At 49.8% G+C, this 16,164-nt stretch overlaps 1 protein-coding gene across 1 annotated transcript in view; it reads right to left on the bottom strand.

The window, feature by feature from the left end:
- Positions 1-6,406: 6,406 nt before the first annotated feature.
- Positions 6,407-16,164, bottom strand: part of LOC147118283 (uncharacterized) — a 237,436-nt gene continuing 227,678 nt past the window's right edge. The window contains exon 2 of the mRNA XM_085984353.1: positions 6,407-10,303. Within this exon, the coding sequence (XP_085840479.1) occupies positions 8,922-10,211 (1,290 nt within the window). The 5' untranslated portion in view covers positions 10,212-10,303 and the 3' untranslated portion in view covers positions 6,407-8,921. The remainder of the gene's footprint in view (positions 10,304-16,164) is intronic.

Below are 16,164 nucleotides of genomic sequence, written 5' to 3'. Positions count from 1 at the left end.
GTGGCTCCCTGGATTGCGGTAGTGACAGCGGAACGGCTGATGCTTCCATAGCGTTCTTTGTTTGTGAAAGACGTTCAGAAACCCACCAATTGTAGCGCTGGAGGTCGACGGTTGCCGTTGGTCGTGCTCTACCTCTGTGAAAGTGTTCATGGAAAACAGGCTCACCTCCAAGCTGCACTTGCTTTGCGAATATGTACGCAAAGACGGGGTCGCTTTTGGTGGAATTGGTGTTAGGCGGTTGCTGTTCCGTGGTTGTTCCTCGGTTGTGCGTTGGTTGTCTTGTGGGAAGATGAGGGTCAGGCTGCGCGTTGCTACCGTGAAAATCGTTCACGGATACGGGTTCACCAATTGTAGCGTAGGAATTGATGAGCTCCCATACTCACGTCGTTGGGTCACCAATGTAGCGGGTCAGGTACATCGCCACTAAATAAGAGAGTTTGACTTCGACGAACTATTAACAAGTTGTTTATTTACAAGAACAGGATAATTACAGCAGGTAAGATAGCAGGTAAGATGGCTGACTGCAGCAGCACCATGATGTAGGTCTTGTCCCAGCGGGGACTCCACGAGGACTGAGTTCGCAGTCCTGTGGAGAGCGTGATGACGTCAGCACGTTCGCGTGCGCTTAGGCGGTCACGTGACCTGCGCCGTTGCGTTGGTGCCTCTTCCCGGTATGGAGGCTGGCCGTTGAGGCCGAGGTCGCGAGGCTGGGCTGTGCCGGTGCTTGCCACGGGAGCGGAAGATCGCGTCGCTCCCGCCGGCTGGCCAATGTGGCCGAAGACGCTAGGCCGGGCTGTGCCAGCAGCCGTCCTGGAAGGCCGAGTCGGGCGGGTGGCCGCCGCACACAGGTCACGTCGTACGTGACGTCAACACGTTAGGGTGCCTCTTAAAGGGGCAACGGCCCCAACAGGTAAGTTAAAGGGAATTATGTATATCTTTATGTAAGGGACAACCGGTGGTGCCACCACACCCCACTATTCAAAAAAGGGTGGTAGAGAGAAAACGGGGAATTATAGACCAGTAAGCCTGACATCAGCAGTAGGGAAAATGCTAGCGTCCATTATAAAAGATGTGATAGCAGAGTACTTGAAAACAGTGACAGGATCGGACAAAGTCAACATGGATTTACAAAAGGTAAATCATGCTTGACTAATCTACTGGAATTTTTTGAGGATGTAACTGGTAGAATAGATAAGGGAGAACCAGTGGATGTGGTGTATTTGGACTTTCAGAAGGCTTTCGATACGGTCCCGCATAAGAGATTAGCGTGTAAAGTTAAAGCACAAGGGATTGGGGGCAAGGTACTGACTTGGATAGAATACTGGTTGGCAGACAGGAAGCAAAGAGTTGGAATAAACGGGTCTTTTTCCGAGTGGCAGGCAGTGACTACTGGGGTACCGCAGGGATCGGTCCTAGGACCCCAGCTATTCACAATATATATTAATGATCTAGACGAGGGAACTAGATGTAATATCTCCAAGTTTGCAGACGACACAAAGCTGGGTGGGCGTGTGTGCTGTGAGGAGGATGCCGAGACACTCCAGTATGATTTGGATAGGTTGGATGATTGGGCAGATGCAGTATAATGTGGATAAATGCGAGGTTATCCACTTTGGTGGCAAAAACAGGAAGGCAGATTATTACCTGAACGGCAATAGATTGGGAGAAGGGGAATGCCCACCCAGCTTTGTGTCATCTGCAAACTTGGAGATATTACATCTAGTTCCCTCGTCTAGATCATTAATATATATTGTGAATAGCTGGGGTCCTAGGACATATCCCTGCGGTATCCCACTAGTCACTGCCTGCCACTCGGAAAAAGACCCGTTTATTCCAGTCAGAATCAGGGGAATTTATAATGGGAAACAAGGAAATGGCAGACCAACTAAATGCATACTTTGGTTCTGTCTTCACAAAGGAGGACACAAATAACCTCCCAGCGATGCCGGGGAACATAGGGTCTGATGAAAGCGAGGAACTGAAAGAAATCAGTATTTGTAGTAAAATGGTGTTAGGAAAATTGATGGGACTGAAGGCCGATAAATCCCCAGGGCCTGATGGTCTACATCCCAGGGTACTTAAGGAAGTGGCCCTAGAGATATTAGATGCATTACTGATCATCTTCCAGAACTCGATAGACTCTGGAACGGTACCCATGGATTGGAGGGTAGCTAATGTTACCCCACTATTCAAAAAAGGTGGTAGAGAAAAAGCGGGGAATTATAGACCGGTAAGCCTGACATCGGTAGTGGGGAAAATGCTAGAGTCTATTATAAAAGATGTAATCATGGTGTGGAGATGCCGGAGTTGGACTGGGGTGGACAAATGTAAGAAGTCACACAACACCAGGTTATAGTCCAACAGCTTTATTTGAAATCACAAGCTTTCGGAGCGCTGCTCCTTCTTCAGGTGAAGTGGAGAAATGCATAAAGACACAGCTTATATAGTCAGAGAATCATGTCAGATGTTTACAGGTAACCTTTCCAACTGCCATTTATCACACCTCGGCAGAGAGATAATCACAGCAGATTCGCATAGACCGCCTCAGAAGACAAACACGGGACACAACCAAGAGAGTACCCTTCGTCGTCCAGTACTTCCCCGGAGCGGAGAAACTACGCATGTTCTTCGCAGCCTTCAACATGTCATCGATGACGACGAACACCTCGCTAAGGCCATCCCCACGCCTCCACTACTCGCTTTCAAACAGCCGCCTAACCTCAAACAGACCATCGTTCGCAGCAAATTACCCAGCTTTCAGGAGAACAGCGACCACGACACCACACAACCCTGCCACAGCAACCTCTGCAAGACATGCCAGATCATCAACACAGATACCATCATCACACGTGAGGACACCACCCACCAGGTACATGGTACATACTCATGTGGCTCGGCCAACGTTGTCTACCTCATACGTTGCAGGAAAGGATGCCCCGGAGCATGGTACATCGGCGAGACCATGCAGACACTGTGACAACGGATGAACGGACACCACGCAACAATCACCAGGCAGGAGTGTTCCCTCCCAGTCGGGGAACAATTCAGCAGTCAAGGACATTCAGCCTCCGATCTTCGGGTAAGCATTCTCCAAGGTGGCCTTCGAGACACACAACGCAAAATCGTCGAGCAGAAACTGATAGCCAAGTTCCACACCCATGAGGACGGCCTCAACCGAGATCTTGGGTTCATGTCACGCTACATGTAACCCCACCTGATGCAGGGTCATCCAGACTCGAGTCGACATTGGCTTGTTCTCTCTACACAGATGCGGCCGGACCTGCTGTGATTTCCAGCCAAAAAAAATGTTTTTTGTCTGGTTTTTTTTCATACAGACCCCAGCATCTGCAATATTTGACCCCTTGTGACCCCACCTCATTGTTCTTTGATGTAATGTTTCCCTGACTGACCTGTTTGGACACCATTCACACCTTTGACTGCTGTGATAATCTCTCTGCCGAGGTGTGATAAATGGCAGTTGGAAAGGTTACCTGTAAACATCTGACATGATTCTCTGACTATATAAGCTGTGTCTTTATGCATTTCTCCACTTCACCTGAAGAAGGAGCAGCGCTCCGAAAGCTTGTGATTTCAAATAAAGCTGTTGGACTATAACCTGGTGTTGTGTGACTTCTTACAAAAGATGTAATAGCAGACCACTTGGAAAGCAGTGACAGGATCGGACAAAGTCAACATGGATTTACAAAAGGTAAATCATGCTTGACTAATCTACTGGAATTTTTTGAGGATGTAACTGGTAAAATAGATAAGGGAGAACCAGTGGATGTGGTGTATTTGGACTTTCAGAAGGCTTTCGATAAGGTCCCACACAAGAGATTAGCGTGTAAAATTAAGGCACATGGGATTGGGGGCAAGGTATTGACTTGGATAGAGAGCTGGTTGGCGGACAGAAAGCAAAGAGTTGGAATAAACGGGTCGTTTTCCGAGTGGCAGGCAGTGACTAGTGGGGTACCGCAAGGATCGGTCCTAGGACCCCAGCTGTTCACAATATATATTAATGATCTGGACAAGGGAATTGGATGGAATATCTCCAAATTTGCAGACGACACAAAGCTGGGCGGGTAGGTAAGCTGCGAGGAGGATGTCGGGAAACTCCAGTACAATTTGGACAGGTTGGGTGATTGGGCAGAAACATGGCAAATGCACTATAATGTGGATAAATGTGAGGTTATCCACTTTGGTGGCAAAAACAGGAAGGCAGATTATTATTTGAATGGCAATAGATTGGGAGAAGGGGAAGTGCAAAGAGACCTGGGTGTCCTTGTGCACCAGTCGCTGAAGGTAAGCATGCAGGTGCAGCAGGCGGTTAAGAAGGCAAATGGTATGTTGGCCTTCATAGCAAGAGGATTCGAGTACAAGAACAAGGATGTCTTGCTGCAGTTGTACAGGGCCTTGATGAGACCACACCTTGAGTATTGTGTGCAGTTTTGGTCGCCTTATCTGAGGAAGGATGCTCTTGCCATGGAGGGAGTGCAGCGAAGATTCACCAGACTGATACCTGGGATGGCAGGAATGACGTATGAGGAGAGATTGGGTCGATTGGGCTTATACTCGCTGGAGTTTAGAAGAATGAGAGGGGATCTCATTGAAACTTATAAAATTCTAACAGGATTAGACATACTTGATGCGGGAAGGATGTTCCCGATGGCGGGGGAGTCCAAAACCAGGGGTCACTGTCTAAAGATAAGGGGTTTAGGACAGAGATGAGGAGGGACTTAGGACTGAGATGAGGAGGAATTTCTTCACCCAGAGAGTGGTGAACCTGTGGAATTCTCTACCACAGAAGGCAGTTGAGGCCAATTCATTAAATATATTCAAGAAGGTGTTGGATATTTTTCTTAAGGCTAAAGGGATAAAGGGATGTGGGGAGAAGGCAGGAACAGGGTACTGAATTTGGGTGATCAGCCATAATTGCATTGAATGGCGTAGCAGGCTCGAGGGGCCGAATGGCCTACTCCTGCTCCTATCTTCTATGTTTCTATAGGCTGGGGGCCTCTCGACCAAGTCAATGGTATACGAGACGGGGGCCTTTTGGGGTTGCTGAAGAGCCCCTCCCTTAGGGCTCCTCTTGAGTCATTTCATTGACTGGTCAGGCAGTCATTATCTTTTGTTGAGAAGACTACTTGACTTTTAGCCTGCTCAAGATTCTGCATTGCCACGCCGGCGTGAATGGTGTTAACACTCTGTTGCTGCAGTGTTGCTGCCGAAGCACAGACTTGTCCCTGAAGAATTTCATTCTTGTTCTTAACTCGATGGCTTCTTTCTCCCATTTTGACTTTTCCCTCTGTAACGTTAGATTCTCCTCTGCAAGCCGTGACTTTTCGCCCGTTAATGTTAAGATTCTCTTGTACCACCCGTGGTTGGTCTGTTTCTAATTTCTCCTGATCATCTTCCATTTCCAGGAAGGTTTCTTTATTCTGTTCTCCATAATATACTGCGGCATAGGCCATTAGCTGCGCTGCCCTATCCGGCTTCCATCTCTTCTCCTGAACTTGCTTTACAATGAACGCAACAACGTCCTGGAAAGATACTCTCACATCCTTTGTTAGACATTCTACTATCAACGTCTGCAACTGTGCATCATCGCACACCTTCATTAACTTTGCATTATAGTTTACAAAAACATTCTCACTCGACATTCTAACTGTACGTTAAAGAGACACTATCTGTTAGATAACCCAACCTTCCACAAGAACTTTCATTGATCAGACGAAAATCCAAATGCCTGCCTTATGCACAATAGACCTGGTTTCAGTTAATAGTCACAGCCCCACGTTGGGCGCCATTCTGCAGCTTTCAAAAGCTCTTCCAATAATTTGTCTGTGACTACACAAACCACTCTGGGTCCAGGTATATTGTGTATCAGTAAAACAGTCCGTGACTACACAAACCACTCTGGGTACAGGTATATTGTGTATCAGTACAACAGTCCGTGACTACACAAACCACTCTGGCTACTGGTATATTGTGTTTAAGTAAAACAGTCCATGACTACAGGTATATTGTGTATCAGTAAAACAGTCCGTGACTACACAAACCGCTCTGGGTACGGGTATATTGTGTATCAGTAAAACAGTCCATGACTACACAAACCACTCTGGGTACAGGTATATTGTGTATCAGTACAACAGTCCATGACTACACAAACCACTCTGGCTACTGGTATATTGTGTTTAAGTAAAACAGTCCGTGACTACAGGTATATTGTGTATCAGTAAAACAGTCCGTGACTACACAAACCGCTCTGGGTACAGGTATATTGTGTATCAGTAAAACAGTCCATGACTACACAAACCACTCTGGGTACAGGTATATTGTGTATCAGTAAAACAGTCTGTGACCACACAAACCACTCTGGGTACAGGTATATTGTGTATCAGTAAAACAGTCCGTGACTACACAAACCACTCTGGGTACAGGTATATTGTGTATCAGTAAAACAGTCTGTGACTACACAAACCGCTCTGGGTCCAGGTATATTGTGTATCAGTAAAACAGGTTTATTAAGCATTAAACATCCGGTACAAAGAAGTAGTACTTAACAAGAAGATAGTCACAGCCTGTTCGTTCAAACCCCGGCGTTCCTTCCGAGTGTCCGCGGCGCAAGTTTCCTGATGTGTCTGCTGTGTTTCGTTGACCCATGCGCGCTTCCTTGGGATCTTGCTGTGTTCTGTTGACCGAAGCTCCTATCAATCTCTGGTTACATGGTGCACTGCTTTCGATGTTCAAAACCTGTATCTTTATACCCTTTTCCCTCTCGTTTTGCCTATGTGGCAGTAATTAACCCTCTAACACCTGGTAAAAAGTCTTGCTCCCTCGTTACCTATCTTATGACCTTGTTTGATCCTTCTGACTTTTTCTCTCTGCATTACAAAGTACCCTTATCTCAGATCTTCACTTTTCACAGAACACTTCCTAGAATGTTGACAAAACAGTCTGTCCATCCTATAGCTGGACCAATGAAGGACGTCTCCAACTCTTATCTATCTCTCTAGTTTTTATCTCTTTAAGCATAATATTGCTGAATTCCACGTCTCCATAAACTTAGCACAACATTCCATTACTTCAGTAATTTTAAACAGAGGTTTTTAGTCAGGTTGGCATAATCCCATCCTGCTTTGCTCTCAGCCATTCTCCATTTTATACAGGCTTTTAGGATCTTAACATACAATTTCACATATTTATAGTTATCTTAGAATGGTTATCGAATCTTAATAATGTTTACTAAATCCTACAGGTACACGCTATCCTACACTGATGTCAGGCTAACTGGCCTGTAGTTCCCTGCTTTTCTCTCTCCCGCCTTCCTTGAATAGCGGTGTTACATTTGCGACCTTCCAATCCGCTGGGACCATGCTACAATCTAGGGAATTTTGGAAGATCAAAACCAATGCATCCACTATCTCTTCAGCCACCTCTTTTACAACCCTAGGATGTAGGCCGTCAGGTCCAGGGGATTTGTCGGCTTTTAGTCCCATTAGTTTTCCTAGTACCTTTTCTCTACTTATATTAATTACGTTAAGTTCCTCACCCTCATTACACCCTTGGTTCCCCACCATTTTTGGTGTGCTTTTTGTGTCTTCTACTGTGAAGACATATTTTTTTAACTTTTCTGCTATTTTCTTATTCCCCATAATAATTTCTCCTGTCTCAGCCTCTACGGGACCAACGTTTACTTTTGCTACTCTTTTCCTTTTTACATACTTGTAGAAACTCTTACAATCTGCTTTTATATTTCTTACTATTTTTCTCTCATTCTATTTTTTCCCTTATTATCAATTTTTGGTCAACGTTTACTGGTTTCTGAAACTCTCCCAATCCTCAGCCTTACTATTATTCTTTGCAACATTATAAGCTTCTTCTTTCAATCTAATGCTATCCTTAACTTCTTTAGTTAGCCACGGTTGGATCACTTTTCCCGTGGAGTTTTTGCTTCTCAATGGAATGCATTTTTGTTGAGAATTATGAAATATTTCTTTAAATGCTAGCCACTGCTTATCTACCGCGATACCTTTTAATCTATTTTTCCAATCTACCTTAGCCAACTCGCCCCTCATACCTATGCAATAGGCTTTATTTAAGTTTAAGACTCTAGTTTTGGACTGAGGCAAGTCACTCTCAAAATTAACGTAAAATTCTATCATATTATGATCACTCTGCCCCAGAGGATCCTTTACTGTGAGATTGCTAATTAACCCTGTCTCATTACACAACACATGATCTAAAATAGCCTGTTTCCTGGTTGGTTCCATGACATATTGTTCTAGGAAACTGTCCCAAATGCATCCCATGAACTCATCCTCCAGACTGCCTTTGCCAATTTGATTTGTCCAGTCTATATGAAGATTAATGTCCCCTAAGATTATTGCATTACTTTTGTTGCAAGCTCCTACTATTTCTTGATTAATATTCTGTCTAACAGTTTAGCTACGGTTAGGGGGCCTTTATACTACTCCTACCAGTGTTTTCTGCCCCTTGTTATTCCTTAGCTCCTTATTCTACTTCTTGATCTTCCGAGTCGAGATCCTTTCTCGCTTCCGTTTTACAAAATAGCAGCCACGGGATCTTTTACACCCACCTGAGAGGGCAGACGGGGCAGCGGTTTAACGTCGCATCCAAAAGATGGGACCTCTGACAGAGCAGCTCTCCCTCAGTACTGCCATGGAGTGTCAGCCTAGATTACGTGCTCAAGTCTCCAGAGTGGGACTCAAACCCACGACCTTCTGACTCTAGAGGTGAGAGTGTCACCCACTGAGCCGAGGCTGACCCCTCTTAAACTCCAGCCTGGTTACTGGGGTTATCAGCATCTTCAAACTGCCCCCCCCCCCCGCTCCCGTAATTGCCATTATTAACACGGAATAGTCCTTCATGTGATTGACAGCAGAATGGGGCCAGTGCGCTCAGGTGTGAACTCGCTGGTGCCTGAGCAGGTGAGATGGACTGGTGAATCCCTTTTCACACACTGAGCAGGGGAACGGCCTCTTCCCAGTGTGGGTGAACTGGTGTCTCAGCAGGTCAGATGAACTGGTGAATCGCTTTTCACACACTGAGCAGGGGAACGGCCTCTCTCCAGTGTGACTGAACTGGTGTTTCCGAAGACCGGATGAGCGCGTAAACCTCTTCCCGCAGTGAGAGCAGCTGAATGGCCTCTCCCCGGTGTGGTTGCGTCGATGCATCTTCAGGTCCTTTGAGCATTTGAAACTCTTGTCGCAGTCGGAACATTTAAATGGCCTCTCGTCAGTATGAACCAACTGGTGTACCCGCAGATAGGTGAGACGAGTGAATCCTTTCCCGCACTCGGAGCAGGAGAACGGCCTCTCGTCAGTGTGAAGCAGCTGGTGTTCCCGCAGAGTGGAGGGACAATTGAATCCTTTCCCGCACTCGGAGCAGGTGAACGGCCTCTCGTCAGTGTGAACCAGCTGGTGCATCAGCAGGGCGAAAGAGAAACTGAATCCCTTCCCACACACAGAGCAGGTGAACGGCCTCTCCCCGGTGTGAACTTGCTGGTGCCGTATCAGGTCGCTGGATCTTCTGAAGCCCTTCTCGCAGTCAGAGCACTGAAAAGGGCTCTCATCGGTGTGAACACGCTCGTGTATCAACAGGTTGCAAGACTGGTTAAACCTCTTCTCACAGTGAGAGCAGGCGAACGGCTTCTCCCCGGTGTGAACTCGCCGGTGTCTCAGCAGGGCGGATTGTTGAGTGAATCCCTTCCCACACACTGAGCAGGTGAACGGCCTCTCCCCGGTGTGAACTCGCTGGTGTGTCAGCATGTTACATAACTGAGTGAATCCCTTCCCGCAGTCGGAGCAGGTGAACGGCCTCACCCCGGTGTGAACTCGCTGGTGTGCCAGCATGTTGCATAACTGAGTGAATCCCTTCCCGCAGTCGGAGCAGGTGAACGGCCTCTCCCCGGTGTGAACTCGCTGGTGTGCACGCAGGGTGCTTGAATGAGTGAATCCCTTCCCACACACGGAGCAAGTAAACGGCCATTTCACAGAGTGACTGTGTTGATGAGTCTCCAGCTCGGAATGGCAACTGAATCCCTTCCCGCATTCCCGACATTTGCACAGACTCTCCTTGCTTTGGTTACACTTGTGCCTCCCCAGGCTGCACCTTCGGTTGAATCCTCGTCCACACACAAGACACGTGTGCAGTTTGTCCGCACTCTGATTGCTGCTTTCCGCTTCCATATGTCGATGATATTCAGGTCCTGATGATTCGAGTGACTCTGTCAGATCTTCGTGTGAAGTTTGCGTTAAGCTGCCCGTCTGCAATTCCTCCCCTTGCAGGAGACAGTAAAAGAGGTTTATATAAGTAATTAATGTAAATACAGGAGAGAAAATAAAGAAAGACTGGCCTTTATACAGTGTCTTTCACGACCAACGGTTTTGCAGCCAGTGAAGTACTTTTTGAAGCGTAGTCGCTGTTGTCATGTGGGAAACACTGCAGCCAATTTCCATGATAAATAATGGCCAGGACACCGGGGATAACTCTCCTGCCCTTCTGCGAAATAATGGGACCTTTTATGTCCACCTGAACGTCTCTTCCGAAAGACGGCCCTCCGACAGTGCGCTGCTCCCTCAGTACTGCCCCTCTGACAGTACGGCGCTACCTCAGTACTGCCCCTCCGACAGTGCAGCGCTCCCTCAGTACTGACCCTCCGACAGTGTGGTGCTCCCTTAGTACTGCCCCTCCGACAGTGCGGCGCTCCCTCAGTACTGTCCCTCCGGCAGTGCAGCGCTCCCTCAGTACTGCTCCTCCGACAGTGCTGCGCTCCCTCAGTACTGCTCCTCCGACAGTGCAGCACTCCCTCAGTACTGCCCCTCTGACAGTGCGGTGCTTCCTCAGTACTGCCCCTCGGACAGTGCAGCGCTCCCTCATTACTGCCTCTCCGACAGTGGGGCGCTCCCTCAGTACCGCCCCTCCGACAGTGCGGCGCTCCCTCAGTACCGCCCCTCCGACAGTGCAGCACTCCCTCAGTACTGCCCCTCCGACAGTGCGGCGCTCCTTCAGTACTGACCCTCCCACAGTGCGGCGCTCCCTCAGTACTGCCCCTCCGACAGGGCACCGCCCCTCCGACTGTGCGGCGGTCCTTCGGCACTGCCCCAGACCGTCAGCCTAGGTTTATGTGCTCGAGTCCCTGGAGTGGGGACTTTGAACCCACAACTTTATGACTGAGAGACGAGGGTGCTCCCAACTGAACCACTGGCTGGCTCTCAAGCTCTTTCACATACTTGCTAAAGTGCGGTGGCTGGGGGAATTGTCACAGTCCCTTTAATCAGAAGAACACACGAGAGGGGGGAGGGAGTCCCTTTTAATGTGGAGGGGGGCGGGTGTCCCTATAAATGTGGAGGGGGCGGGTGTCCCTTTAAATGTGGAGGGGGTGGGTGTCCCTTTAAATGTGGAGGGGGTCGGAGTCCCTTTAAATGTGGAGGGGGCGGGTGTCCCTATAAATGTGGAGGGGCGGGTGTCCCTTTAAATGTGGAGGGAGTGGTTGTCCCTTTAAATGTGGAGGGGGTCGGTGTCCCTTTAAATGTGGAGGGGGTGGGTGTCCCTTTAAATGTGGAGGGGGTCGGAGTCCCTTTAAATGTGGAGGGGGTCGGAGTCCCTTTAAATGTGGAGGGGGTGGGTGTCCCTTTAAATGTGGAGGCGGGGCCGCGCATGCTCATTCGGCCCCCTCACCACAACACCAGGCCGTCAGTGCGCCTGCGCGGGGCCTCCGGGGAGTAAGCGGAAGGCCGGGCCCGGGGAAGAGGCGGAATTAGCGGCCGGGGTAAAGTGTTGGGGAATCGATTTAAAACGAGGGGAGGGGGAGAGCGAGATTATAAAGTAAAATACGAGGAAAACCAAACCTGAGAGTCGGGCGCGCGGGACCTTCGCGGACGCCGAACGGAGCGGATTGAGCCGCGCGGGGTGGCGGAGTGAGCCGGAGCAATGTGATTCTGACTGACGAGAGCGCTGACCAATAAGAAGAGGGCGGAGCTGGGAGAACTGAACTGAGCGGCCTGGTCCTCCAACCAATGGCGGCGCGGCAAGGGGGCGGGGCCTCCACTCCAGCTCAGGTGCGCTGGGGCCGATTGTGACGCGCTGTCCCCAGGTGAGAGCAGCTCAGTCAGCACAGAGCTGGGGCTGGAATCTGGGAGAGGGGCCGCAGGCAGCGGGCCTGGCAAAGGGGCACAAGCTTCACAATACAAGCTGCTTTCAAATGCAAAATTGTTTCCTACAGGCAGCCTTGGTCACTCTGCAAAAAAAACTGTTTAACAATTCATCATAACTCCCCTGATTTTGGAGAGGGGTAGAGTGCAAAAAGCAAGGAAGTTATGATGAAACTGTAAAAGACGAGTCAGCTGTGCCTCAGTGGATAGCAGAGTCAGAAGGTTGTGGGACTTGAGCACATAAAGCGAGGCTGACACTCCAGTGCGGTACTGAGGAAGCGCCGCACTGTCAGAGGGTCAGTACTGAGGGAGCGCCGCACTGTCGGAGTGGCAGCGCTGAGGGAGCACCGCACTGTCGGAATGTCAGTACTGAGGGAGTGCCGCACTGTCGGAGGGTCAGTACTGAGGAAGCACCGCACTGTCGGAGGGTCAGTACTGAGGGAGTGCCGCACTGTCGGAGTGGCAGCGCTGAGGGAGCGCTGCACTGTTGGAGGGGCAGTACTGACGGAGCGGCAGTACTGAGGGAGCGCTGCACTGTCGGAGGAGCAGTACTGAGGGAGCGCCGCACTGTCGGAGTGGCAGCGCTGAGGGAGCACCGCACTGTCGTAATGTCAGTACTGAGGGAGTGCCGCACTGTCGGAGGGTCAGTACTGAGGAAGCACCGCACTGTCGGAGGGTCAGTACTGAGGGAGTGTCGGAGTGGCAGCGCTGCACTGTTGGAGGGGCAGTACTGAGGGAGCGGCAGTACTGAGGGAGCGCTGCACTGTCGGAGGAGCAGTACTGAGGGAGCGCCGCACTGTCGGAGGGGCAGTACTGAGGGAGCGCCGCAATGTCGGAGGGGCAGTACTGAGGGAGTGCCACACTGTCGGAGGGTCAGTACTGAGGCAGTGCTGCACTATGAGAGGGGCAGTACTGAGGGAGTGCCGCACTGTCGGAGGGTCAGTACTGAGGGAGTGCCGCACTGTCGGAGGGTCAGTACTGATGGAGCGCCGCACTGTCATAGGGTCAGTTCTGAGGGACCGCCACACTGGCGGAAGGGCAGTGCTCAGGGAGCACCGCACTGTTGGAGGGGTAGTGCTCAGGGAGCGCTGCTCCATCGAAGTGGCAGTACTGAGGGAGCGCCGCACTGTCCGAGCAAGCAATGCTGTGGGAGAGCTGCATTGTCGGAGGGGCAATAATGAAGGAGCGCTGCAGTGTCGGTGCGGTCTTACAGATGAGACGTTAAACCGAGGCCCCCGTCTGCCCCCTCAGGTGGTACTATTTCGAAGAAGTTATCCCCGGTGTCTTGAGCCCAATGTTTATCCCTCCATCAACATGACGAAAACACAGATTATCTGGTCATTATCACATTGCTGTTTGTGGGAGCTTGCTGTGCGCAAATTGGCTGCCGCGTTTCCCACATTACAACAGTGACTGCACTTTAAAAGTACTTCATTGGCTGTAAAGCGCTTTGGGATGTCCGGTGGTCATGAATGGCGGTTAAGAAGGCAAATGGTATGCTGGCCTTCATTACAAGAGGATTTGAGTACAGGAGTAAAGAAGTCTTACTCCAATTATATCTTCTTTCTTCTTAGGCAGTCCCTCGAAACCGAGGATGACTTGCTTCCACATTAAAAATGAGTTCTCAGGTGACTGATGAGTCCAATGCGGGTCCTAGTCTCTGTCACAGGTGGGGCAGATGTTGGTTGAAGGGGCGGGTGGGTGGGGTGCTTGGGTTTACGTGCGCTCCTTGTGCTTGGCTTCCCCTTGCTCCCGGTGGAGAGACTCGAGGTGTTCGGTGCCTTCCCGGATGTGTCTTCTCTACTTTGTGCAGTCTTGGGCCAGGGATTCCCAGGTGTCAGTGGGGATGTTGCACCTTTTCAAGGAGGCTTTGAGGGTGTCCTTGAAGCATTTCCTCTGCCTACCTGGGGCTCTCTTGCCGTGCCGGAGCTCCGAGTTGAGCGCTTGTTTTGGGTGTCTTGTGTTGGGCATGCGGACAATGTGACCCATCCATCGGAGCTGATCGAGTGTACTCAAAGCTTCGATGCTGGGGATGTTGGCCTGAGCGAGAACACTGACGTTGGTGCGTCTATCCTGCCAATGAATGTGCAGGATCTTGCGGAGGCAGCATTGTTGGTCCCTCACCAGTGCACCTCAAAGCACTGGAGAGTTACCACCAACGCTGCCTCCAATTATATAGGGCCTTGGTGAGACCACACCTGGAGTACTGTGTACAATTTTGGTCTCCTTACCTAAGGAAGGATATACTTGCCATAGAGGGAGTGCAACGAAGGTTCACGAGATTCCTGGAATAGCGGGACTGTCGTATGAGAATAGATGGAGTAAACTAGACCTGTATTCTCTTGAATTCAGAAGAATGAGAGGGGATCACATTGAAGCATACAAAATTATTACAGGGCTTGATAGGGTGGATGCTGGGAGAATGTTTCCCTTGGCTGGGGAGTCAAGAACCAGGGGCCACAGCCTCAGGATAAAAGGTAGGCCATTCAGGACTGAGATGAGGAGAAATTCCTCCACACAGAGGGTGGTGAATCTTTGGAATTCTCTACCCCAGAGGGCTGTGGAGGCTCAGTCATTGAGTATATTCAAAACAGAAGTCGACAGATTTCTGACTAGTAAGGGCATCAAGAGATATGGCGATAGGGCCGGTGAATGGAGTTGAGGCAGAAGATCAGCCATGATCTCATTGAATGGCGGAGCAGGCTCGAAGGGCCGAATGGCCAACTCCTGCTCCTATTTCTTATATTCTTATATAAATGCAAGTCTATCTTTCTTTCTTATTGTGTCCAATTCTGCGCACCACACTTTAGGAATGATGTGAAGGCCTTAGAGAGGCTGCAGAAAAGATTTACCAGAATGGTTCCAGGGATGAGGGGCTTCAGTTTCCAGGATGAGGGGCTTCAGTTATGTGGAGAAGCTGGGGTTGCTCTCCTTAGAGCAGAGAAGGTTAAGGGGAGATTGACCAGAATGGTACCAGGGATGAGGGACTTCAGTTATGTGGAGAGACTGGTGAAGCTGGGGTTGTTCTCCTTGGAGCAGAGAAGGTTAAGAGGAGATTTGATGGAGGTGTTCAGAATCGTGAGGGGGTCTGGACAGAGTAGATAGAGTGAAACTGTTCCCATTGGTGGAAGGCTCGGGAACCAGAGGACACAGATTTAAGGTGATTGGCAGAAGGTGCAAAGGGGACGTCAGAAAAAACTTTTTTATGTAGCGAGTGGTTAGGATCTGGAATGCACTGCCTGAAAGGGTGGTGGAGGCAGTTTCAGTTGTGGCTTTCAAAAGGGAATTGGAGAAGTACCTGAAGGAAAAATATTTGCAGGGCTACGGGGAAAGGGCGGGGGAGTGGGACTAGCTGAAGTGCTCTTGCAGAGAGCCAGCGCGGGCTCGACGGGCCGAATGGCCTCCTTCTGTGCTGTAACCACTCTGTGATTCTAATGGGACAAATAAAGAAACAAAAGAGGAGTTTAGAAGAGGTGTAAATGGGAAATGGCAGAATCATCATCAACGACTGCCATGTGGAAAAAATAGGAGCAGAGGTTATGGCCTGAAATTGTTGAACTCGATGTTGAGTCCAGAAGGGTGTAAAGTGCCTAATCGAAAGATGAGGTGCTGTTCCTCAAGCTTACGTTGAGCTTCGTTGGAACAGTGCAAGAGGCCGCGGATGGAGAGGTCAGAGTGGAGTGGGGAATTAAAGGGACAGGCGACCGGAAGCTCGGGGGTCATGCTTGCGGACTGAACGGAGGTGTTCCACAAAGCGGTCGCCCATCTGCGTTTGGTCTCGCCAATGTAGAGGAGACCGCATCGTGAGCAGCGAATACAGTATATAAATTGCAAGAAGTACAAGTAAATCGCTGTTTCACCCGGAAGGAGTGTTTGGGGCCCTGGACAGTGGGAAGGGAGGAGGTAAAAGGGCAGGTGTTGCCTCAGTCAGCACAGGGCTGGGGCTGGAATCTGGGAGAGGGGCCACAGTCAGCACAGAGCTGGGGCT

The sequence above is a fragment of the Somniosus microcephalus genome, chromosome 4 (assembly GCF_052327205.1).
Source record: "Somniosus microcephalus isolate GS21.2 chromosome 4, FLI_Smic_1.0, whole genome shotgun sequence".
Lineage (NCBI taxonomy): Eukaryota > Metazoa > Chordata > Chondrichthyes > Squaliformes > Somniosidae > Somniosus > Somniosus microcephalus.
Note: the sequence above shows the minus strand (reverse complement) of the source record. Positions and strands in the feature narration are given on the sequence as shown.